We start from the raw sequence: 23,794 nt of genomic DNA on the forward strand, positions 1-23,794 counted from the left end.
CCATATATCCACTCATCCCCCCTGAAACATAATGACCTGGCCTTTGATGATCTGCCTCAAAGTCTCAAAGCTAATCCTCCTAAATGTTAAGAACTTATTTTTCCACGCATCACCTCTAGGCGTCTCTAAAGGTAAGTGTTTTGACAGTTCACGAAAGGAAATCTGTAAATAAAATGTAATAAAATACGTCTGAATTCCTGTCAGCTGCATCAGCTGTAGTTCCTGGTACTGTGTAACTGATAACCTTTATTCCGTACCATCACTGCCGAACACCTCTGCTCTTCCTGTTACACAATGTCTCCCTAATCTTCCAATAATATTAGTTTTAAGAGTAAATCATTCATGACGAAACATCAACAGCTTAAAACATCTTTATTGGTGGAAGATGAAAAAGTGAAGTTGTGTGAAGCTGGTCGTGTTTCTACTACATTTGCTCTGACACTACAACACAACAGCAACAGCTCAATACAGCAGATTTCACTGAACACTACAGTTAACAGCAGCACAGAAGAGCTGGAAAAACATGGGAACTTGTCTGTTTACACAATTACACAAACATCAACAGCTGATGGGAGCTGAATAATCCTAGCTGAAGCAGTTAGGGACGAGGTAAGCAAGGTAACTACGTTTACAGACCGTGTTATTGTGATTAATAGACATATCATGAGTCCCGGACACTAATGCACACAGACGCATCAATCTGAGCGAAGTCAGAATATCATGGAAGTGTCTCCAAAAGCAAAGCAGAGCAAGCAAAACATCAAATACAAAAACTACGCATGTGTTTCATTTTGGAAATGATGCTTGAGCTAGCTAAAATATGAATGATTGTGATTTATAGCTGTGGACCTCAAAGCTGAACTGAACTGATGGATCAGTCGGTGTGATACCTAGAACACAAGAACAGTGACACTGAAAATAAAACAGATCTTGGTGATAGAAACGATTATAAAAGGTAAACTGTTCTTGTGGCGGTGTTATCTGAAAAGCACAAAGACAGATATGAGTGTAAAGATGAAGTGAAGAAGTCACCAGCAGGACTTGATAAGATGCTATCTGCAGAATTCAACCATCTCCTAATCACATGTCAGTCTAAAGTAGATGTTACCCTTATAGGATCCACTACTTATTGTTCCTTATTTGTGAATGAGGTGAGTGAGATGTCACTTAGCATGCCCACAAAAACAACAATGGATTAAAGTCTTAATTTGTACGACTATGAGCATTTCAGAAACTCACTTTTTCCAAATACATCTTCCTCCAGATCTGATTAAAGGAGAAATGTTGTTTTGCTGAAGCTAATCTTTCCCCCATGCTAATAAAAAATGAAAACGACTGAATTAAGATTTTCATGTTTCAAGAAAAACCCTGCAGATGCTTATTATCAAAACCCCAAAGTCCACAAAATAATGAAACTCTTTCAAGCTAAAAACATGTGAAAGCGTCAGAAAAACAAACCAAAGATTTGTTTTTTTTGTCTGAAAAGCACAAAAAGACAGATATGAATGTAAAGATGAAGGGCAGAAGTCACTAGCAGGACTTGATAAGATGCTATCTGCAGAATTCAACCATCTCCTAATCAGATGTCAGTCTAAAGAAGTTGTTACCCTTATAGGATCCACTACTTATTGTTCCTTATTTGCGAGTGAGATTGGTAGGATGTCACTAAACATGCCCACAGAAAAAACAATGGATTAAAGTCATAATTTGTACGACTATTAGCATTCAGAAACTCACTTTTCACAAATATATCATCCTCCAGATCTGGTTGAAGGGGATATGTTGTAAAGTAGATGTCACCCTTACAGTATTAGCTACTTATTGTTCCTTATTTGTGAATGAGATGAGTGGGATATCAGTCTAACAACCCCTCCAAAATACAATGGATTAAAGTCTTAATTTGTAAGATTATGAGCATTCAGGAACTCCCTTTTTACAAATACATCTGCCTCCAGATCTGATTGAAAGGGGATATGTTGTTCTACTGAAGCCAATCTTTCTATCATGCTTAAAAAATCTATGAGTTAAACTGAAAACGACTGAATTGAGTTAAGATTTTCATGTTCCAAGAAAAACCCTGCAGATGCTTATTATCAAAAGCCCAAAGTCCAAAACTCTTTCAAGCTAAAAACACGTGAAAGCGTCAGGAAAACAAACCATAGACCTATTTTTTTCTTTTTTTGTCTGAAAAGCACAAAAAGACAGATATGAGTGTAAAGATGAAGTGAAGAAGTCACCAGCAGGACTTGATAATATGCTATCTGCAGAATTCAACCATCTCCTAATTAGATGTCAGTCTAAAGAAGTTGTTACCCTTATAGGATCCACTACTTATTGTTCCTTATTTGTGAGTGAGATTGGTAGGATGTCACCAAACATGCCCACAAAAAAAACCCCAATGGATTTAAGTCATAATTTGTAAGATTATGAGCATTTCAGATACTCACTTTTTACAAATACATCTGCATCCAGATCTAATTGAAAGGGGATATGTTGTTCTACTGAAGCCAATCTTTCCATTATGCTTAAAAAATCTGAGTTAAACTGAAAACGACTGAATTGAATTAAGATTTTCATGTTCCAAGAAAAAACCTGCAGATGCTTATTATTAAAAGCCCAAAGTCCAAAACTCTTTCAAGCTAAAAACACGTGAAAGCGTCAGGAAAACAAACCATAGACCTGTTTTATTTGTGTTAAATCTGAAAAGCACAAAAAGGCAGATATGAGAGTAAAGATGAAGTGAAGAAGTCACCAGCAGGACTTGATAATATGCTATCTGCAGAATTCAACCATCTCCTACTAACATGTCAGTCTAAAGTAGATGTTACCCTTATAGGATCCACTGCTTATTGTTCCTTATTTGTGAATGAGATGAGTGGGATGTCAGTCTAACAACTCCCCTAAAAAACAATGGATTGAAGTCTTAATTTGTAAGATTATGAGCATTCAGGAACTCTCTTTTTACAAATACATCTTCCTCCAGGTCTAATTAAAAAGGAAATGTTGTTTTACTGAAGCCAATCTTTTAATTATGCAGGAAAAAAACTATAGATAAAATAAAAAACGACTGAAGTGGATTGAGATTTTCATGTTTCAAGAGAAACTCTGCGGATGCTTATTATCAAAAGCCCAAACTCCAAGAAATAAAGAAACTCTTTCCAGCTAAAAACACGTGAAAGCGTCAGGAAAACAAACCAAAGCCGTGTTTTTGTTTTGTTAACTCTTAAAGATAATTTCCTTTCAACCTCTAATCCTAATATCAAGCTGGAGGAACAACCCGAGTTATCAAATCATCAGACATGTTCTAGGTTTGCAGGAAACATCAAACCGACGCGCCTGGTCTTGGGAGGTGCTGAAGTTACAAGTGGGCTTTTTAAGTGACCCTCACTACACTCAGACACCTCAGACACCTTTTTACTCCACCGACAACCTCTCCAGCTGCGCCTCTCTCTCTCCCCGTCCTCCCTCTCGTCTCCACTGTAGAGACCAAAGCAGCCCGTGACTGTGCCCTCAAGAGAAGTGTGGAAGTGCCACTTGTGACCTCATTACTGCTCTCTTTAATCAATTAAATGACCACAAACACTCTTCCTCTCTCGGCCTCACTCTATCATTAGCCTCAAATTTGAATACTGCCTTGCTGAGTACACTCACTAACTAGGAGCAGAGGCTGGAGGCTGGACCGGACAACTTACAAATCAAATCACTCCTTTACTACCTCCTTATTACCTCCTAATCCAGCCTTCCAGAGACTCGTCAAGTCTCCCTGTCTCTCTTTCTGGGGAAGCTCTCTGATCTTAACACATACATACACACACACACTCCATCACAGGGGGGGGGATAAGCTAAATGAATCCACCTTGCTGTCACTTCATTTACTTATATTCCATAAGAGGTGGTTCTCGGCTTAATCACTGCCTCTCCCCTGTCATCTCTCTTTCTTATTCTCCCCCAAAGTGTGTCTTCTCCCCTGGCTGAGTGGCAAGCAGGCTTCAGCAGTTGGGTTCCTTTGATTCCAGCATAGCCTGGTTCAGCCCACTTTGGCCCAGCTGAGGAAGGCGGGGATGTCTCGGACCGGGACATTGCGGGTCAGAGCTTTGACGCGCAGGTTTCGGTCGTCTGTGAGGAGAACCACCTCCCTGAAGAGCTTCACAGTCCCGTCTGTGTTTGTCAGGGAGAGCAGACAGAGATACACTTTGTTTAGTTCATGTCTCTGTGTTTATTTAACGTCATATTTAAAAAGTATGAGTAAATGATGGAGGTATGATGACAGAAAACTAAGTCGATGTTACATACTTCTCTGATGAGGCATGAAGTCTTTGGCTTTGTCTTTGCAGTAGTGGAGACAGCAGGACAGAATCACGTCATCATTGTTACCCTGAGGAAGAGAGAAAACTGATTCATTGAACAGAAACCAAATGACCCAGAGATACTTAAAGAAACATTATAAAGATATATATTGTCCATATTTTTCTAGGTTATCACCTGCTGTCCAGTTGTGTCCTCGCTGCGGAAGGCAATCGACTCGAGCTGGTTTCCTCTGCTCGTCAGGGCTCTGAGGTACGGTTCCCTCGCTTCGAATCCTTTCTCCAGGAACGCCACCGCCATCCGAGCCTTCTCCTGCACTGCCTGCACGTGGTTCGCACTGACGTTACAGTTGCTACGACTGCCGGTGCTTCGACCTCCCGACCCCATTCCACCACCGTAGTTGTCCTGGCCCTTCGCCAAGCCATCCAGCTCGGTGATCACTGAGAGAAAGATCACAGATCATGTCATGAGCAAATATAAAGGTGCTTTTTGAACAGAATTTAATGTCTCCTGTGGCGCATTATTGTCTGCACTTCCACCAGGGCCTGACGTCCCGTGGAGATTAAGGGAATCAAGCCAGTGATGTATGGAGAAAAAAAAGGTATTGTATTACACCACCTGACCAGTAGAGGGCAGTAAGACAACAATGAAGGCCATTCAACTCGGATGAAAACCTACAAGGAGACAGACAGGCCAGCATCGGCCTGAGCTTCACGACAGTTAGCCTGTCAGCATGGAGGAGATTCTCAACTTCATGTAGCTGGTCTGCAGAAAAGCAGCCTACCTACATGAGCATGTGTCTGTGTTTCCTGTGCCGTTATGAATTAACCTGCTGCTACTGATGCTTTTGATCATTAACTGTTCACTAACACTAAACTTAGGAGTCATCAGGCAAAAAGAAAGGCAGAAAACTCATTACATTTTCTATTTTCAAGGTTTTATTTGAAGTTTAGCTACTAATGTTGTCAATATTCTTTTATCATAAGGGTTTAAAAAAAAAACCCAGGGGGGACCCGACCCACACTTTGGGAACCCCTGCTTTATTGAACCGCAAATTGATTCTCTGAATCAAGACTTGGAAGAAGAAAACAAAGTAGCAAAGCCGTTTCAATATGGCTTTAAATGTCTCTAAGTCAAGCTCGATTTTAAAAGCCATGGCAGAGATCGACTGGTGTTTCAGTTTAAATAGCGACCCTGTTAACTGGAGACTTTCAGCCGGACGCATCCCACACAGACGTCTTTAGATGATAATTAATTATCTGATGAGGATATTTTGACATTTAAGTAACAAACTAAACTAGGATGCATTCCTGAGGACTCCTTCTGTGTTTCAACAGCTGTTGTAAACTCCACAACCACTGACACATTCAGCTGAAGGTCCCCAGTTTACAGGGTCACTCATAATACCATAACACGGGGAGCTGATGCTTTTGCTGGCAGCACAGAGAAGAAGACTGTTTTACACAGCTATAAAATCAAAGTGAATCACAGTTGAGTGTGTGATGTTATTGTGGAGGGTGGGTGTAAAAAAACAGTTGTTACTCAGCATTGCAGGCTCTGCCCTCCATAGTTCCTGGACCTTTGAAAAGTACTACCCCCAAGCAGGGGCTTTTCAGGGGGAGATTAACTACCCCAGAACTAAATTTAGACCTTGGTTCCTGTGATTGAAAAGCAACATAGCTCCTCAAAAAGTTCCTAGTTCCTGGGGACACTTCCTGTGGTTGAAAAGCACCTTTAAATAAAAACACATTTATCCTGAAACTTCCAGGTTTTTCTTTGGTTCTTTCTTACCAACAAGAGGAACCACGATGATGTACGTTCCACACTGGAGGAGTTTCTTCAGCCATCCCAAGTGATCAATGAATCCGTTTGTGTCTGGAACCAAGAAGAGAGGCCTCACTTCCAGCTCCAGCTGCCCGCTGGTCTGCAGCACTGCCTAAAAACACACACAGAAACACGACATATTTCAAATGCATCCAACATTTAAAGAGATCCATCAACTATTTAATTTATCTTTAAGGCTTTTACTAGGTATTGTTTTATTCACTGATATTTGATCCTTCTTAAAGGTCATTCACTAAACCTATAAGATGCAGAGAAACATACTTTAAAGGTAGATACGTATAATCCTGTGTTACCTGTATTGTATCTCTACGTTTCTGTTGCTGTGCCAGTTTGTTAGCCAGGGCGTGACGTCGAGCCTTCAGCTGCCTGATGTCATTCTCGCTGTCTCCGGCCTCATCGGCATCATCGTCTTCTTCTGATGCAGAGAGAGAGGACTCGGCCTCCACTATCACATCATCAGCCTGCCAAACAGACGAGGAAAAGGAATTTTCAGCACAAAAATTGGCTCAGCTGAACCGCAATTAAATTGAAAGTTACACATTTACATAATTGTGTGACGTCAAGGTGTGAAAACAGCGAGGAAAGGTTATTAGAGGGTAAGTAAAAAAAGAAAACACCCACCTCTTTCTCTGTGAGAGAATCCAGCCTGCTCCTTGTATCTGTGGAGTTTTTTGGGGATGGGAGAGTAGCCACAGAGATGTATTTGCCCCCCTTGAAGGCCAACAGAGGCTCTTCCTGTCCACACAAAGCCTCCAGAAAGTACTTAAGCACTGTGACCCTCTTACAATCTGCTGCTATGGCCTGAGGAGAGAGGATGGAGGAGCATGTGCTTCAGAACAGGAAGAGGACGATTACACCAACATATTAATTTGGGCACTGACAAATATTCAGCTGCTCTTTCTGCGTGGAAGTATATAAGCGGGGTGAAGGATAACAATAGAGCTTCCTTCCACTTACAATCTCAGTGTGTCTGTCCGTGTAACAGGGCTCCTGTGGTGCAGCCAGCAGCGGCACAAAACCAGCAAGCAGCCTATCCTCTTTCAGTTGCAGCACAGTCAACTCCTCATCTCCCTCGCTTTCATCAGTGTCGGCTTTGAAGAGCGGCACTTCGCCGTGGTCCACGCATGCCAGCAGGTTGCACAGGTCAGCCAGGCACTGCCAAACATCAGAGCAGCCACTGGACGGAGAGAAAGAGAAGGAAAGGTGAGTTATTTCTCAGAGAGGGAAATGAGAGAGGCAGAGGAGAGTTGTGTGATTTGTGTAAAAATAAAAAGTTGAGGCCATGAGCCGAACTAGCAGATTGGTTAGTCCACTGTCACCCCTATCATAACTCACTTTTTGTCTCAGACATAGAAAGTTACCTCCAAACTTATGAACCACCTGAGGCATTTGGATGCTTAATAGTTTGTTATTTTCCTTAGAAGTTGGAATGATTATAATAATCTTATTAATAGAGCACTTTTCAAAAGCCAGGTAACAAAGTGCTTTACATGGGCAGCAAAATAAAACAAGCGGGTCATAAAATAAAAGATAAAGAAATAGAATATATTCTACAAGACATAAAAAATGATCTTAAAATATCTCTAAAGGAATGTAATTCTTTTTAAATATATGTTTAAAATTGGTTAAAATCAAGTAAACCACATATAGAGGCTTTAGTCCTCTTTGCAGAGGTCAACGCTTCAACTCCTGGTCGGTTGACTATCTCCTGCATGTCTCCCCACACTCTCTACTTCCTGTCTCTCTTCAGCTGTCCTGTCAATAAAGGCAAAAAAGCCCAAAAGATATAACTTTAAAAATAAAAAAAGAAGGGATTGCAAAGAGATCACTGACTCAGCAGACCTGATCTCCTCGGGCAGATAGTTTCCTAGTTTCCCCCTCACTGCAAACGCTCTGTCCCCTTTAGTTTACATTTTGAACACACAGTGAACGTCTGTCCAAGGATCTCAATGTATGTGTTGTTGCGTATGGTTTTAAAATGTCTGCTATGTGGGTGCGGACTTGGCCTAATGGTTAAGTTGCGTCCCTTTTCCCGCATGTCATTCCCTCGTTCTCTCCAAGCTTCCTATTCTGTCCACTGTCCTCTCATCTATCAATAAAGGGTGTAGAAGCCCCAAAAATATAACTTAAAAAATTAAAAAATAATAAAAATGTTATATAGCTGTGAGAAAGTCCATGGAGAGCTTCGGAAAGGAACAAAAGGAGCGTTTCTAATCGTTTCAAGCAGCCAAAGAAATCAGATAGTACGTTACTCACTCTATTCTGGATGATGGAGGTGGGTTCCAAAGCTCAGGGTGTAACAACATCCAGTCGGACCAGACTTTAATGCTCGGCAGAAGTTCCCTTAGGTCCAATGGGAAGGCAGAGACCCGCACCATACCCTCCATCTCCTCCCCTTTACCCTCCTCCTCACCATCTGCTGGAGTAGCCGGTTCTGAAGGAGGGGACACGTTTTAAAATACAACATGATTTAGAGAAAAATCAAATAATATTAACAGAAACCTTCATTTCATGTTAAATTAATGTGAAAAAAAGCTAAAAAGGGTGACAAATATTAAACAGTCTGACATCAAATTCACAGAATGTTAACCTAATTAACAAAACATGCTCACTGCAGGATTTAAAGGCAGTTAGAAGTCTCTTATGAAACACCAAGCAGCCACAAAGTTGTGATTTCTTTCAAAAGATTACACCATGTAAGAGACATCAGCACCGGCTGCATTATTAAACACTCGATGAATGCAATAATCTTGTCTTTTAGCTTTTCATCTGATAAAACGAAACTGCCCTCATCAAATACTCATGAAGCTTCCTGATTTGCGTACCTGCAGGAGTGTCTCTGAGCAGCTCGGTGCAGCGCTGCACCAGCAGAGCAAACATCCCCAGACCCAGGGCCGTGCTCTGCTCCTGCAAAACGGACCTCACTTCTCCTTCTTCACCTGGAAAACAAGACAAGAATATGAACTGCTTTGTTCTCAATACTCTTTTAATCAATGCAACAAACGCGTCTCGAGCCCTCTCTGTATCTGTATTCATTTATTAATCTAGGTCTGGTTGGAAAAAGAATGGCATGCTCAACTGATCTAAGAACTTTGATGTTTGAAGATGAGGCTTAAGTTGGAAACTACAGGTTCAAATATTCAGCCAAATGTTAAAATGGGCCCTGTGATAGGTTGGCGACCTGTCCAGGGTGTACCCTGCGTTCCGCCCGAATTCCAGCTGGGATAGGCTCCAGCCCCCCGTGACCCCTATCTCCCCTATCTTGACCCGGGATAAGCGGTCAAGATAATGGATGGATGGATGGATGTTAAAATGGTTACTGAAAGTAGTATGGGAGGTAGAGCCTTCAGTTATCAGGCACCTCTCCTTTGGAATCATCTACCAGTCAGGGTCCGGGAGGCAGACACCCTCTCTACTTTTAAGATTAGGCTTCAAACTTTCCCTTTTGTTAAAGCTTATAGTTAGAGCTGGATCAGGCTTGGACCAGCTCTTAGTTATACTGCTATAGGCTTAGACTGTTGGGGGAACTGGCGCACTGACACACTGGGATCATATCTCACCCCCTTCCCCCCAACCCCCTCATCACTTATTTTAACTCTACCTGTCTCATTGAAAGTTACTAACCATAGACCTTTCTGGATTCCCTGAGCTCCCTTGTCTCGTAGGTTCCTCTGAGCTGCCGTAGACGTCCTCCTGCTGTGGACATTCCAGACTCCAGCTGCAGCAGCTACTACTACTTGTCTCATCACTATCACTGTTCCCTCTCTCTCTTATTCTCCTCTATCCCTCTTTCCAACACCAACCCAGTCGAGGCAGATGTGTGTCGAACGTGAGTCTGGTTCTGCTCGAGGTTTCTGCCTGTTAAAAGGAAGTTTTTCCTCGCCACTGTAACTAGCTAAATACTGCAAGGTTTTTTTTGCCTTTATTGGATAGGACAGCTGAAGAGAGACAGGAAAGGTGGGGAGTAGAGAGCGGGGGAAGACATGCAGGAAATGGTCGACCGGCCAGGAATCGAACCAGCGACCCCTTCGACGAGGACTATAGCCTCTGTATGTGGGGCGTCTAGACCGCTAGGCCACCAGCGCCCCATACTGCAAGGTTAATGCTCATGGTGGATTAAGATGGTCTTGGTGTTGGGCCTCTGTCAATAATTTAACATAGAGTGGTCTAGACCTGCTCTGTTTGGAAAAGCATCTTGAGATAACGCTTGTTGTGATTTGGCGCTATATAAATAAAGATTGATTGATTGAATAGTTATTGACACTGTTTATTGCATTACCTCTGCTGTTGGCATTGTGTATGGTGAACATGTTGATGGTAATGATCTGCAGCATGTGTGTGCTGCCCAGTAGGGAAGGTCCGTGCTGAAGCAGCGTCCTGAACTCCTGCAGAACACGACTCGCCACTTCAGGGAAGGACTCCATGCTGTAAAGGAACGACACAGACCGTCTCAAAAGTAGGAAAAAAAAAAAAGACACAAAAACACTCCTTTGAAACATTTAGTCCTCGCACTTAAGAGCCAGAATGCATGAGATATCACTCACCCCACTTTGGTGAAGAGCTTTCCGTGCGCATGCAAGAAACTCAGTATGAACCTTTTATTTAGCTGGAGACAAAAAGAGACGACAGAAGGAAGAGAAGAAGGAATTATTTAACGTTTGGCAGCAGTCACATTTAGCAATAAACCTTCAGCACGAAAACATTTAAACAATAAGGGTGGGTGGAAGAGGACAGACAACTGAAACTGGAAGAAGCAAAGAGGATCAAACAAGATGAAGATAACAATCAAAGGAGACAAGGGTTGTAGTCAAGACCACATGAACCGAGATCACGACATGCACGAGACTAGAGTGCACCGAGACCAAGACATTGTAGGCCAAATTCCACCAGATCCGTGTCCGGTCTGTCTCTGATCTGTCACTGCACCAGATCTGATAGGTTTCTATTCTAGTCAATGTGTTAACTTCCACTGGATCCACTCCACAAGGCTTCTATTGTTGCCGGATGCTGGAGCACAACGCATCAATCAGCACAGTGCAGATTCCTAGACCTTAAATGAGTGGTCTTGAGACCAAGGCCGGTCTTGAGTACTGCAACACTAATGGAGACGCAGGGTTCTTTGGTAAGAGACAAAATAGGTTTTGTAAAAACGTAAAGAAAAAGCTTCTTCCTGCATTTTATTCAAAGCTAATATTTCAAGAGAGAGCAGCCTGTTCAGAAGCATGATACGTTTTTTGTACTGCTGCTTTTAGTTGAGACAAAGCTCACTCCAGACCTCCACAATATTATGAACTTAATACTCTGGCCTCTCTTGATGGTACTTAAGTGATTTTTAAATGTATTTTTACCACTGCTGTTGTCCCATGCTATGAATTTAGAGAAACAGAAATGGTTTATTGCTCAGGGTCTAACAAACGCTTGCCAAGACTTCTTTAGAAAAACTATGGAGTGAGTTGAGAAGGAACAATATGTTCTGAGAAAGGCTCGTTCCCCTTGATGAATAGACGGTGAATCACTGCTAGAAAATGAAAACAAACCACAAAAGAGCCGGATAACTAGAGATAGAAGTAGGAGTAACGAGGCAATGGAGAAATCTTTGAACAAAGACACGGCAATGAAAATAAGAGACGAGTTAAAGATGAACGCCCCAAAAATACTAGAAATAAATGATACAATTCAGTAACTGGAAATTAAACACTATAAATTAATTTAGGAGATTTAGGCAGAGTCTGAGGGATGATTCATAAAAGGATTGTGCAGCTTTTGCGCCCACTAAAGGCTGATTTATACTTCTGCATCACCACTATGCAGCAGGGGCTGATGCGGACATGAGCACCACATACTTGTGCGTTGATGTGTTTGTGTCACGCAGCAATTCTCCGCCAAAACGCCTGAGGGCAGTGTGGTCTCTCTGATAGCCGGTCGCCTGCTTCCGAACCCCGCTACGACCTCTGTTTCCTTTTCCACAGAGATTCAGAGCGTGTTCTGTTAATCTACAGCTGATACATGTTGCTGTTTATCATACAGACATGATTACATGAAGAATAGAGAGGAGGAGGTGAAACACAAGGCAGATGTGCGGCCAATATCCGTGATCCCGGAAGTGCTGTAAATGCGTTAAATACAATTCCACCGAGCCGACCAATCACAGGGCTTGAGGTCTGCATCAGTTCTACGTGTAGTTACATTTTGAAGGAGGTACACATCAGCTACGTGTGTAGGCCTCTGTGTAGGTACGGGAGATACGCAGACCTCCGGCGTAGGATACGCCGTCGGTTTGACGCAGAAGTATAAATCAGGCTTTAAACTTCTCAAGTGAGCAAGAAAGACATCTGATTCACAAAGCAGGCGCAAAAAGTTAAATGCTACACAAACTGCACTGCAGAGCAAAGAGCGTCACTTTGCACTAGGGCTGTCAACGAATATTCTAAATTTGAATATATATTCGAATATTTTTAAAAAACGGAGATTCGATTGTGAAAATTAATATTAGACTGTGGAAAGAAAACACATCAGCGGCTGCTTTGCGAGTGTGCGCACTGCATGACAGGTCAGGGACAGGTCACAGGAGTCACACATGCACAGCGTGAAGCAGACAGCAGAGAGAAATCCTTCCATCCCCCGATCCTCAGTGCGCTCTGAACGCGTCTTTTCCTCCGCTGGGAATATAGTGAATAAAAAGAGATCGGACCTCTTCACATGTGGACTGTCTTGTGTTTTGGGCAAATAACCTGTCAGGCCTAAGACCCTACATTAACAGTGGACTAAAAGAGCCTGACAATCAGTGACACTGGGATAAAATGCAGTTTTTCCTCTTTTTTTTTATACAAGCGCCAAGAATGTAAGTGGACTACTTTTTCGTACTTCAATTAATAATAATATTTGCTTCAATCACTGAATGAAGTCTGCCTATATTAGGGACATGAGTCGGGACCTTTAATTGCTCGCACAAGTCTTGTTCAGCACTCACTCAGCGCATTGCGCACAGAGAGGGGAGGGGGCGAGCGAGTGAGAGGGCTACAGTCTTAAAAGTGTTTCAGTATAGACCATTAGGTCCTTTACTTGTTTTGTAATGTGTAGGTATGTTTTAGGCATGTTATATCTTAAATAAAAATACATATAAAAGTAGTTATGTCTCCTTGTATTAGTTTGTCCATCTGTTATGACATAATGCACAAATATAGATATTCGAATGGTTCGAACCTATGGGTTTTTTTTTAGAGCGACTATTCGAATGTCATTTTGGAGCAATTTTGACAGCCCTACTTTGCACCAGCTTTGTTTGCATACATTTAAATGAGCCATTATGCATTCATTTGGAGCAAAACAGGCCCTTGTCTGAAGTGATCCTCATTGGAAATAACATGCAAGTCACTAACACTGACGCTAACAGTCCCATGAAACATTTATGGCATGCTGAGATCTGGTGGCAACTGAGCAGAAGAGTTTATAAGAGTTATGTTCAAACTTTTCAGTGATCATAACAACATTTCCAACTCAGCATGACCAAACAATAACATATCTAAATATGAAGTTAATATTACTTTGACATCACTATAATTATAATAACCAGGGGTTGAATCAGTGTGGCTTTCTGAGGCTCAACCCCAACATATGGGACGTACTGTAACACACTGCAGTATCTTATTTTTAAGTCTGAATGAGCAGCTTTGTGCTTGCTCACTCCAGGAAGTAAGCCTGATATAAACTGTGATATTTGTGTCACATCATGTCATGAATCGACGCCACTAATAGAAAGTGCTGTCCCTCTCCATTCAGCTCATCATACATGTGGACAGAATGTAGCACAGTCAGGATGACAGAATAGCACAGATTGAAGATGTGGCAGCTTATCTCAGTCACAATCAAGTACAAAACTTGAGCAAACTTCACAGAGCTGCAGAACTCTGTGAGCGTTTTTTCACTTGAGTATCATTAGAGCAATTTGCTTTGTGAATTGGGACGGAGCAGATAGCGGGGCCAATGATGCACAATTCCTGGTGCTATTAGCGGCTGCTATCCATTCTTAAGTGATTCCCCAGAGTGTTTTAAACACACAGACATCATCAAACCCAGCAGCTAAGAAAGAGAACATAAAGACCAACATTTCTAAGTTAAAAATAGCCAAAGTCAATCAGATCACTTGTGTTCGTGAGAGAGTGAAAGGGTGAGTGAAAGTGCACGGTCTTACATCACTAGCGCTGAGACTGCCCAGCTCTCCGTCCTGTTCAGAGTCTCTGCTGGACTCGCTGCCTCCTCTCTGTGAGGATGACAGGGTGGAAGCTTGTCCACTGGGACGAATCCAAATCTCCACACGTGCTCCATCTTCCCCTCTTCCTCTTCCTCTTACAGCAGGACCCCTGGAGCCTCCTTCATGCTCCTGCCTCCTCCTGCGCTGCAGCTGCTCTGTCTGCAAATACAAAGCCTTTGAACGAGTGGCTCTAATGCTGCTTAAGGACACACTTTAATCAACAGGTGAATCAGAACTGGTTCTGCTTATAAGGACATCAACGCAACAAATCATCCACCTAATCTGTGACAGGAGCGTGTTTCTCACCTTCCGCTTGGCTTCCTCGAACAGACTCATCAGACTCTCTTTCGCAGTCAGGATGGGGTTGGAAGCTGCCAGGCTGCGCATGTAATAATACACAGCATCCAACTTCCGCTTCTGTAAGAGGGAGCGGTGGGAACAGAGTAAGAATAACAGACATGCTGGGTGGGTGAAAATAGAACACTACTAACAATTTGTTGTATTTTTAATCCCCGGGGTAAGCCAGGAAACAGACAAGAAGTCACAAAAAGGTCAAACACTAACTGCTTACTGTATAGAAGGCCAACAGGGCCAGCTGGTTGTATGGTCGTCCATTTTTGGGGGCGATCTGCTGGGCTTTCAGGTACCAGCTGAGACAGAAACATGTATGTTAGCAAGTTAGAAACCAGCATGAATGAATGAGTGTAGCCTCCTGACTTAGTAAAAATTAGGGATGTCAACAATTAATCAACCAACGATTAATTGACTGTTAAGAACATACTCAAACACATTTTTTTTCCAGGCTGCATAAACATTACACAGAAGTGACAGCGTGGACAAAGGAGACACCAGACAGCGTGATGAAGCAGCAGAGGAACTTATAGGGAGTTGAAAATGTGTGAATATGTTGATACCATTTCCCTGTAATACATGCAATGAAAGTATCTAGACCTGTTACCTGTTTACTGAGATACACTGACAGAAAGGAGAGTATATGAAAGATATGATTACTGTGGAGCAGTGGGAGGAGGTTACACTACTGTAGTCTAAAACTGCAGCGAATAACACTTAAGCTGATAGCCAGGTTGTGAAACTCTGGTGCCAATTTTTGTGATTTTCTATCATGTGGAACAAACATCATGTGGTCTCATATTTAGTTCAGCTATAAGGGAGGTGTTTTACGTTTAAAGCATGTTTCGATGACTAAAGGTGACGCTCAGCTGGGGGCTGCGGCTGAGTGACGGGTCTCCACGAGCGCTTTTTTTCTCCACCGCCGGACTGATTCTGACCCGGTTGCACTCCCGGCTGACACCTGACCACCTAGACATACTCATTTTAGTCAATAAGAACGAGTAGACAGAAAACTTGACACTGTGAGTCTGAAATATGTTTCAGTTCAGTTCTCTTGTTACAGTAAATCCACATGTTGAAGTCTGAGCCTTCAGTTTTATGATTGTATGTCCACAGAGATTATGAGCCTGCTCCACTGTTTAACATTTTGAACACCTCAATACGATCTGTAGGTATTCAATGATGTCAGTTATATACATTGTGTCGTGACTAGGGATGTACATTTTAAGTATTTTCCGTGATCGATTTTTGGAAATGTTAACGATCAATTATCGATTAATTAATTTAAAAAAAACATTATTATTCTTACGTCAAAAAAAAGGCCAAATACGTTGTCTTCCCCCTAAATTATATTTTCTACAGCAACAAAATGCATATAACTGACGGGATTGAATACGGGCACACGTGTGACACGCAGAATATCAACGATCAGGCTCATTAAAATATTCTATGCGGACATAATCTTATAAAGTGAAGGCTGAGACTACTAACAGAAAAGTACTTCAGACTCACAGTGTCCAGTTTTCTGCCTACTCGTTCTTATTGAGAAAAATAAACATGTGTATTCGGTCAGGTGTCAGCCAGGAGCGCAATCGGGTCACTATCAGTCCCGCTGCAGAAAAGCTCAGACGGATCTGATGTTGCTGGTCTGCAAACATAGTGTACCTGAATTTCCCACCTGTCTGTTGCCTTCGTATCCAAAGGTTAAAATGTCCGTTTTAAAGCTGTCACTCTTCGTGTCCGTGTCGTTGTTGGCAGCAGTTTTGTATTGATCCTCTTTAAAAAAGCGCACGTGCAGACCTTACGCGCAGCCGCAGCCCCCAACTGAGCGTCTCCGCTGTGCGCAACACCTTTAACAGCTGATTCACATCGAAACATGCTTTAAACTTAAAAAACCTCCATGATAGATGAGTGTAATATGAGACCACATGATGTGGTGGGATAAACGTGGTTATTGAAGGTAATAAAAACATATAAATGCAGTAAATTTGTTTTAAAAGTCTCTAATAAAAGCTCTGTTGTTGTATCCATGAAGGGGGCGTTTAAAACAGACCGCGCGGACCAGAGAGCACAGTGCTAGCTAGCTAACAACATTAGCTGGAGACAACATTTCCAAATATCACAGAGAATACATGAAATTTACATCCCTAGTAAAAATCAAACAGTTAATGGGTCTCCTGTGCAGGTAGAAAGATTTTAATACTGATACTCTACCTCCGAGCCTTTCCGTAGTTGGCCGACTCGCTGGCTTGCTCCCTGTAACGTGCGATGTCCCCCTGACATATCATGCAGCGCTGAGCACTGATGAGTGCATACTTCACCTGAGGAGTCCAGAGACACAAGAAAAACTTTTAACATTCAAACACGAAAAGTCAAGGTGTAAACTTTTCAAGTTCCAAGACTAGTTGTCATGGTTTTCAGAATTTGTCCTTGCTAGAAATCAGTGAACACAAGCAGATGAAATACAAAGGAATTCTTCTCTACCGTTTTGCGTAAAGGTCGAGCTCTGATGGCCATGCCATCCATGTAATCCTCCAACTTAAACTGGTAGACTGTCTGCAGCTTCAGAAGCAGTGCATCAAAGAACAGAGCCCCCTGCAAAAACACAAAGAAAATGATCACAACGGAAATCCAAAACAAGACAATGAAAATAAATTCGGGACTAATGAGACAACCAAAAGTTAAACCTGTGAAATGGTTCTTTACACAAGTCCGTCCAAGATCATTAGACCTTATACATAAGCTATACGTCAAAATATTGATTTACATCTGTCCTGATACGTCTCTACAGTCAAAATTAGAAACACAATCGTTACCTCATCAAGCAGCGTAAGCAGCATGTTCCTGATGTGGGGAGTGTTGTCAAAAGCGGGATCTTTGAGCAGCTGCCTGAAGCGCTCGATGACCTGGTAGAAGACATTCTTCCACAAAGCTTGATCCACATTCTGAGAGTCTGAGAACTCGATGTCTGTCAGGATGACCTGCTCGTACAGCCCCAGAAGGTCAGCTCTGGAAAACAAAGAGCACAACAAGACGATGTTTTTTCAATACATGCCAACTGTGAAGTTCATCATTCATTAGACTGAAGGGGAACTGACAGACAACAAGGGGTTTAAAACAGAAGAGTCAAACATAAAACAACCTGTAAGTCCTCACCTGAACTGGGCCATGCGATCCAGTCCGTCTGCACTCACTCTGTCCCTGGACAGCAGGTTGCTGAGCTGCTGCTCCTGTGTATCTGCAGCCCTCAGCAGCCTCCCCATCTCCCCCCTGGCTTGTTGCTCTGCCTCTTCTGAACTCAAACCAGCTCCTGAGGCTGTCGGGGAATAACCTGCACCCTTGTAACTTCCAGAGTACTGTCCAGCACCAGGGCCCGAGTACAAACCATTAGTGGGACTCATTTGATAGGCCCCCATATGATAAGGATAAGGATGCCGCTGGCTGGTGGGGTTCCCAGGGTTATGTGGGCTGCTGGTGGGCACGGGGTAAAAGTAAGGGTTGTCAGATTTCTGAAATTTGTAGTAGGCCATAGCAGCAGCTTGGGTCCGAAAGTTCTCTCCTTGTGGAACCGGAGGACTCCCAGCAACCTCATCATCTGTGTCCAGAAAGTGAAGCTGTCCATATCCAGTCCCTGTCTGAAGATAAACCGGCTGTTGGTGGGATGAGTGCTGAGAGGACTGGGTGCCAGTGAGAGCAGGTTTCTGGTCAGGATTATTCGGATCCCAGAGGCGTCTCACTCCTCCTCCTCTGCCCCCTCTACTCCTCCCGGCCGCTCCTCCTCTTATTCCACCGAAAAGAAGCCTCTGCCCGACCTCAGGTGGGTTAGACACATCCGTTCGGGTTGGAAGCACCAGGATGCCCCCACCTCTGCCGCGTGGAGCCGAGCTTTGATGCGCCAAACCACCACGTGACGGGGTACCCGACGGTTTTTCGATAGTCACCCTGAGGATTCCTCTACATCCACCTCTGCTTCCTTTTGTTCTATTCCTGTCTTCCCTTCGCCTCTCTGAACCCGGCTCTACCTCCCCAACTCTTCTTCTCCTCCTTCGATCTTCTGCTACGTCACTGGACTCACTCCCTTCAAGTGACTCAGTAGAAGACTCCCCGTTGGCTGTCCAGCTTTGCAGATGACTCCTCCGTCCTTCTCCGCTATGAGCCGTGCTCTCTTTGTTGTTCAGCCTCGACTCCAAGCGAAGCCACTTGGTGCTCTCCACCTCAATCCCTCGCCCGGGGCCGTCCAGGCTGGTGACGCTGCTGGCTGAGCTACTGCTGTAGGTTCGGTTTCTTGAGCGCCGAATATCTGATTTGGAGTAGCGTTTTGAAGTTGGTGTTGTGATGTTTGCACTGGGTTTGTTTCTGTCTCCTCTCTCTCCAACCTTGTCTACGTTTCTTTGTGTCCTAGCATCTTTCTCGGCGTCTCTAGACCGGTTGTTGTTGTTGTCACCTCTCCTGTTTTCTCTGCGATTCTCTCTTCCTTTGCTTTGGTGCATCTCTCCTGGTTTACCCGGTTTGTTATCTTTATCAGCCTCCGGTGCTCTCCTGTCTCTTTCTTTTTCAGCTTTCTCTCTGTCCCTCTTTCCTCCACAACCCACGTCGTTCTCTGCTCTGCTGGCATCTGGATTCCTCTCTTTTTCCTTCTCCCCCCCTCTTCTTCTACGGTTTCCCCTTTCCCTCTTCTTCCCTTCCTTCTCTTCCTCCTCTTTTGTTCCTCCTCCCTGGCCTCTTGCTTTCTTATCAGTTGTTTCCCCTCTCCTGGAACTGAGCTTCTCCACATCACCTTCAGAGTTACCCTTTTCTTTTATGCTGAGCTTTTCTACTTTAGCAGACACTTTGTCCACAGAGGAATCGGAGGGTAAAGGAGGTTTGTTCCCTTCTCGGGTTCCAAGCTTTTTGTTTACCTCACTAGGTTTCACCTGTTTGACATTTTCCTGTATGCCTTTCACGTCTTTGTCTTTCCGTCCCTGCTTTTGTGTAAACCCTTTTTTGTTCCCGTCTTTGTCTCCTGCGATCAACTGAGATTCTGGCTCAGTTTTGAGGTCATGCTTCTTAGGGGGAGGTTTATCCTGCTCACTTCCAACTCCACAGTCCTTCGCCTGAACACTCCTCCGGCTCCCAGGTTGGTAAATTTCTCTGTCTGGTTTGCGAGCCTTCCTCACCGGCTTCGCCGCTCCTGCTGGTTCCTGTTGTTCGCCGTCATTTTCAACACAGCCTTTTCCTGCATTTGCCTCAGATTTAGCCTGAGTCTGGTCCCCCTCTTTACAATTCTGAGTCCCATGACCATCACCTCTCATCCTGTCTTCTTCCATATGGTTGGTATTCATCCCACCATCTGTGCACCCGTGTCTCTCTGTAACTTTTTCAGAGGCGCTCCTTCTCTCACTCTGTGGGGGTTGATCAGGCTCGTATGAATCAGCAGACAGAAGATCGTGAGCGGCTTCGCCCTCCTCACTTTCACAGCGGCGCCGGCCTGGTCCAGGTGCTGGATGGTAGCGCTGCATATCAGGACGCTTTACGTCACGCTTCTTATGCTGCTTGTTTACATGCTGCTCCCCTGTAGGCCGACACAAACAGAGAATACAAACAATGTGGTTAGACAAAATCGGTCATCTACACAAAAGAAACAGTAGAGATTAACGAGTGCAAAACAAAAGAAATACTGACTGGAATGCAAAGATGGGTGCATCACTTATGTTAGTTTGACTGACAACAACTATTCACCACTGTACTAATTGTTATGATTGAATATGTCACCTGGTACAATGAGAGGTCTTGAATGTTTTGACAGTTTCAGAGCACATTAAAGGTACAGTGTAGGGATGACCACAATTAATCGATTATCGATTAATTGCTTGTTAAGAAATTACTCGAAACACACATTTTTGTTATCAATTTTCCGTCACGTGGAACAAACATCATGTGGTCTCATATTACACTCATCTATCAGGGAGGTGTTTTAAGTTTAAAGCATGTTTGGATGTGAATCAGTTGTTAAAGGTGTTGCGCACAGCGGAGATGCGCTGCTGGCGGCTGCGGCTGTGCGTCAGGTCTCCCCATGCGCTTTTTTAAAAGAGGATCAATACAAAACTGCTGCCAACAACGACACAGACACGAAGGTTCACAACTATAAACAGGACATTTCCCACCTTTGGATACGAAGGCAACAGACAGGTGGGAAATTCAGGTACACTATGTTTGCAGAGCAGCAACATCAGAGCCGTCTGAGCTTTTCTGCAGCGGGACTGATTATGACCTGGTTGGGCTCCCGGCTGACACCTGATCAAATACACGTTTATTTTTCTCAATAAGAACGAGTAGACAGAAAACTGGACACTGTGAGTCTGAAGTAATTTTCTGTTAGTAGTCTCAGCCTTCACTTTATAAGATTATGTCCACGTAGAATATTATAATGAGCCTGATCGTTGATATTCTGCGTGTCAAACATGTACCCGTATTCAATCCCGTCAGTTAGATGCATTTTGTTGCTGTAGAAAATATAATTTAGGGGGAAGACAAAGTATTTGGCCTTTTTTTTGCCGTAAGAATAATAACGTTTTTTTTTATCAATTAATCGATAATTGATCGTTAACATTTCCAAAGATCGATCACAGAAAATACTTAAAATGTACATCCCTAGTACAGTGTGTAGTAATTAGCGGCGTGTGGCAGGATAGACTCAACAGAGATGGAATGTTATATTCATAAGTGTGTTTCAATAAGGGTATAACCGCCTGAACATAAAAATAATTATGTTTTTGTTGACTTAGAATGAGCTGGGTGGGATTTGTCCAAATGGTTAAATCGCACGCCCATGAAGTGGTTGGCCCGGGTTTGATTCCAACCTGCAGCCCCCGTCCCGCATGTTATTCTCCCGTTCTCTCTCCTGGTTTCCAGCTCTATTAACTGTCCTCCCCTGCCCAAGAAAGGTGCAAAAGGCCAAAAATCTAACTTAATAAAAGCTAAAAACTATATCTATAGTGGAGGAGGTCCCCTTTCACGGAGGCCACCATCTTGCTTTGCCATGTTTCTACAGGAGCATAAAACAGACAGACTAGCAACGGCATTCTATGCTTCTGACTGTAGTGGGTGGCCGCTGAGAATGCAGTTGGTGGAAGACAAAGCTGAAGAAGACAAAGGAGAAAAATGGGGTTGTTCGAGAGTTTGTGCTGATAGACGTATTTGATACAAACTTGGAATCGCTGTACCGGTCTACTGTGGTGAAGAGAGAGCTGAACCAATCTATGTTCTAACCCTCATCTAGAGTCACGAGCTGTGGGTAGTGACCGAAAGAACAAGATCGCGAATACAAGCGGCTGAAATCATCTTTCTCTGCAGGGTGTCTGGGCTCAGCCTTAGAGACCGGGTCAGGAGCTCAGACACCCGAGAGAGGTTTAAAGTAGAGCTGCTGTTCCTCTGCATCCAGAGGACCACGATGAGGTGGTCCGGGCATCTGGTCAGGATGCCTCACAGCAGCTCCCTGGGGAGGTGTTGGGGCATGTCCGTCTGACATGAGGCCACGGGGAAGACCAAGGACATGCTGGCGAGATTGTATCTCTCAGCTGGCCTGGGAGCGCCTTGGTATCTTCCTAGAAGAGCTGGTGGAAGGAGCCGGGGAGAAGAGTGTCTGGGTTTCCCTGCTGCCCGGACTCAGGTAAGCAGAGGATGATGGATGGTATTCATAACAGCTTTTTGTCCTCGAAGGCCACCATCCCTTGTGTATCTTCACCAACAGCAGGGGTGAGCAGGGCAGCGTTTCAATCTAGAATCTGACTGATAGATGTTGCTAGATATTCCCATTTCTACACACTGTACCTTTAAAGAGATATAGTACACATGGATGAGGTGCATCTCATTTCATAATGAAAACTTCACTACGTTGACTTTCTTGTGTCTTTAAATTAGTAACTTTTGGTGAAACATAAGAAACGATAGCTAACTCTAAAGGTGTGCAGAGACTAGCCTATCAGTCCATATCTAAATTTTATGGAAACATTTCACCGACTTGCCTTACTGGATGGGATAAACGTGGTTATTGAAGGTAATAAAAACATATAAATGCAGTAAATTCGTTTTAAAAGTCTCTAATAAAAGCTCTGTTGTTGTATCCATGAAGGGGGCGTTTAAAACAGACCGCGCGGACCAGAGAGCACAGTGCTAGCTAGCTAACAACATTAGCTGGAGACAAACTTAGCAACTCCTCAGGATACTTTCACACAACTTCAGTTACTTCTGAACTTCATTCAACGACACCTTCACGACAGTATCCCTTCAGTTTATCTGGTTCAGGTCCTCTCACCTTTTTGACAGTCAGTTATATTGACTGAATTCGACGCTTCAGCTCGGAGTTCCGCAGCTGAGATTCGCACTCGGTCCAGTTCGGTCGCCATCTTTACTTTCGTTAAAACAAACACAACAAGTACGGAGGCCGGGCAGGGTCAAACCGCGAACTCAAATAAACTGGATCAGATGGAGTGGAGTTCAGAATTTGTTTACCATCATTGTTTAATATCTAGTTTCTCTTTATAAGTCAGCTTTTGAGAGTTGATAGTTGAACCACAATTTTTTTTTTAATTACTATATACGGAAGAGGATTAGGGCCACTGAAAAAAAAAAATTAAGGTCCAATATATATTTTTTATGTTTTTGTTCTGAGAAAAAAAGTGAGAATTATGAGAAAAAAGTCAGAGTTCTGAGATTAAAGTCAGAATTATGGGAAAAAAGTCAGAATTCTATGATTAAAGTCAGAATTCTGAGATTAAAGTCAGAACTATTGGAAAAAAGTCAGAATCCTGAGATTAAAGTCAGAACTATGGGAAAAAGTCAGAATTCTGAGATTAAAGTCAGAACTATGGGAAAGAAGTCAGAATTCTATGATTAAAGTCAGAATTCTGAGATTAAAGTCAGAACTATTGGAAAAAAGTCAGAATCCTGAGATTAAAGTCAGAACTATGGGAAAAAGTCAGAATTATATGATTAAAGTCAGAATTATGAGATTAAAGTCAGAACTATGGGTAAAAAGTCAGAATTCTGAGATTAATGTCAGAA

The 23,794-nt window shown here is 43.1% G+C and overlaps 1 protein-coding gene across 2 annotated transcripts; it reads right to left on the reverse strand.

Moving 5' to 3' along the window:
- Positions 1–355: 355 nt before the first annotated feature.
- smg6 (SMG6 nonsense mediated mRNA decay factor) lies at positions 356–23,154 on the reverse strand. Of its 2 annotated transcripts, XR_004631221.1 has the most exons (20): positions 23,046–23,154; positions 17,909–20,303; positions 17,569–17,761; positions 17,237–17,347; positions 16,967–17,073; positions 14,973–15,051; positions 14,708–14,818; positions 14,342–14,560; positions 10,695–10,756; positions 10,430–10,575; positions 8,976–9,089; positions 8,407–8,584; positions 7,108–7,327; positions 6,772–6,951; positions 6,444–6,611; positions 6,097–6,241; positions 4,483–4,745; positions 4,294–4,375; positions 2,680–4,158; positions 356–2,164 (listed from the first exon to the last, which is right to left on the reverse strand). XR_004631221.1 is itself a non-coding variant. In XM_034683183.1 (19 exons), the coding sequence occupies exons 1-19, from the start codon at positions 23,134–23,136 to the stop codon at positions 4,028–4,030; spliced, it is 4,995 nt and encodes a 1,664-aa protein (XP_034539074.1). In that variant the 5' UTR covers positions 23,137–23,154; the 3' UTR covers positions 356–4,027. The 2 variants fall into 2 exon arrangements, 1 of the variants encoding a protein (XP_034539074.1); XM_034683183.1 differs by having other exon boundaries at positions 356–4,158.
- Between the last annotated feature and the right edge of the window lie 640 nt (positions 23,155–23,794).

Source organism: Notolabrus celidotus, chromosome 5 (assembly GCF_009762535.1).
Source record: "Notolabrus celidotus isolate fNotCel1 chromosome 5, fNotCel1.pri, whole genome shotgun sequence".
Lineage (NCBI taxonomy): Eukaryota > Metazoa > Chordata > Actinopteri > Labriformes > Labridae > Notolabrus > Notolabrus celidotus.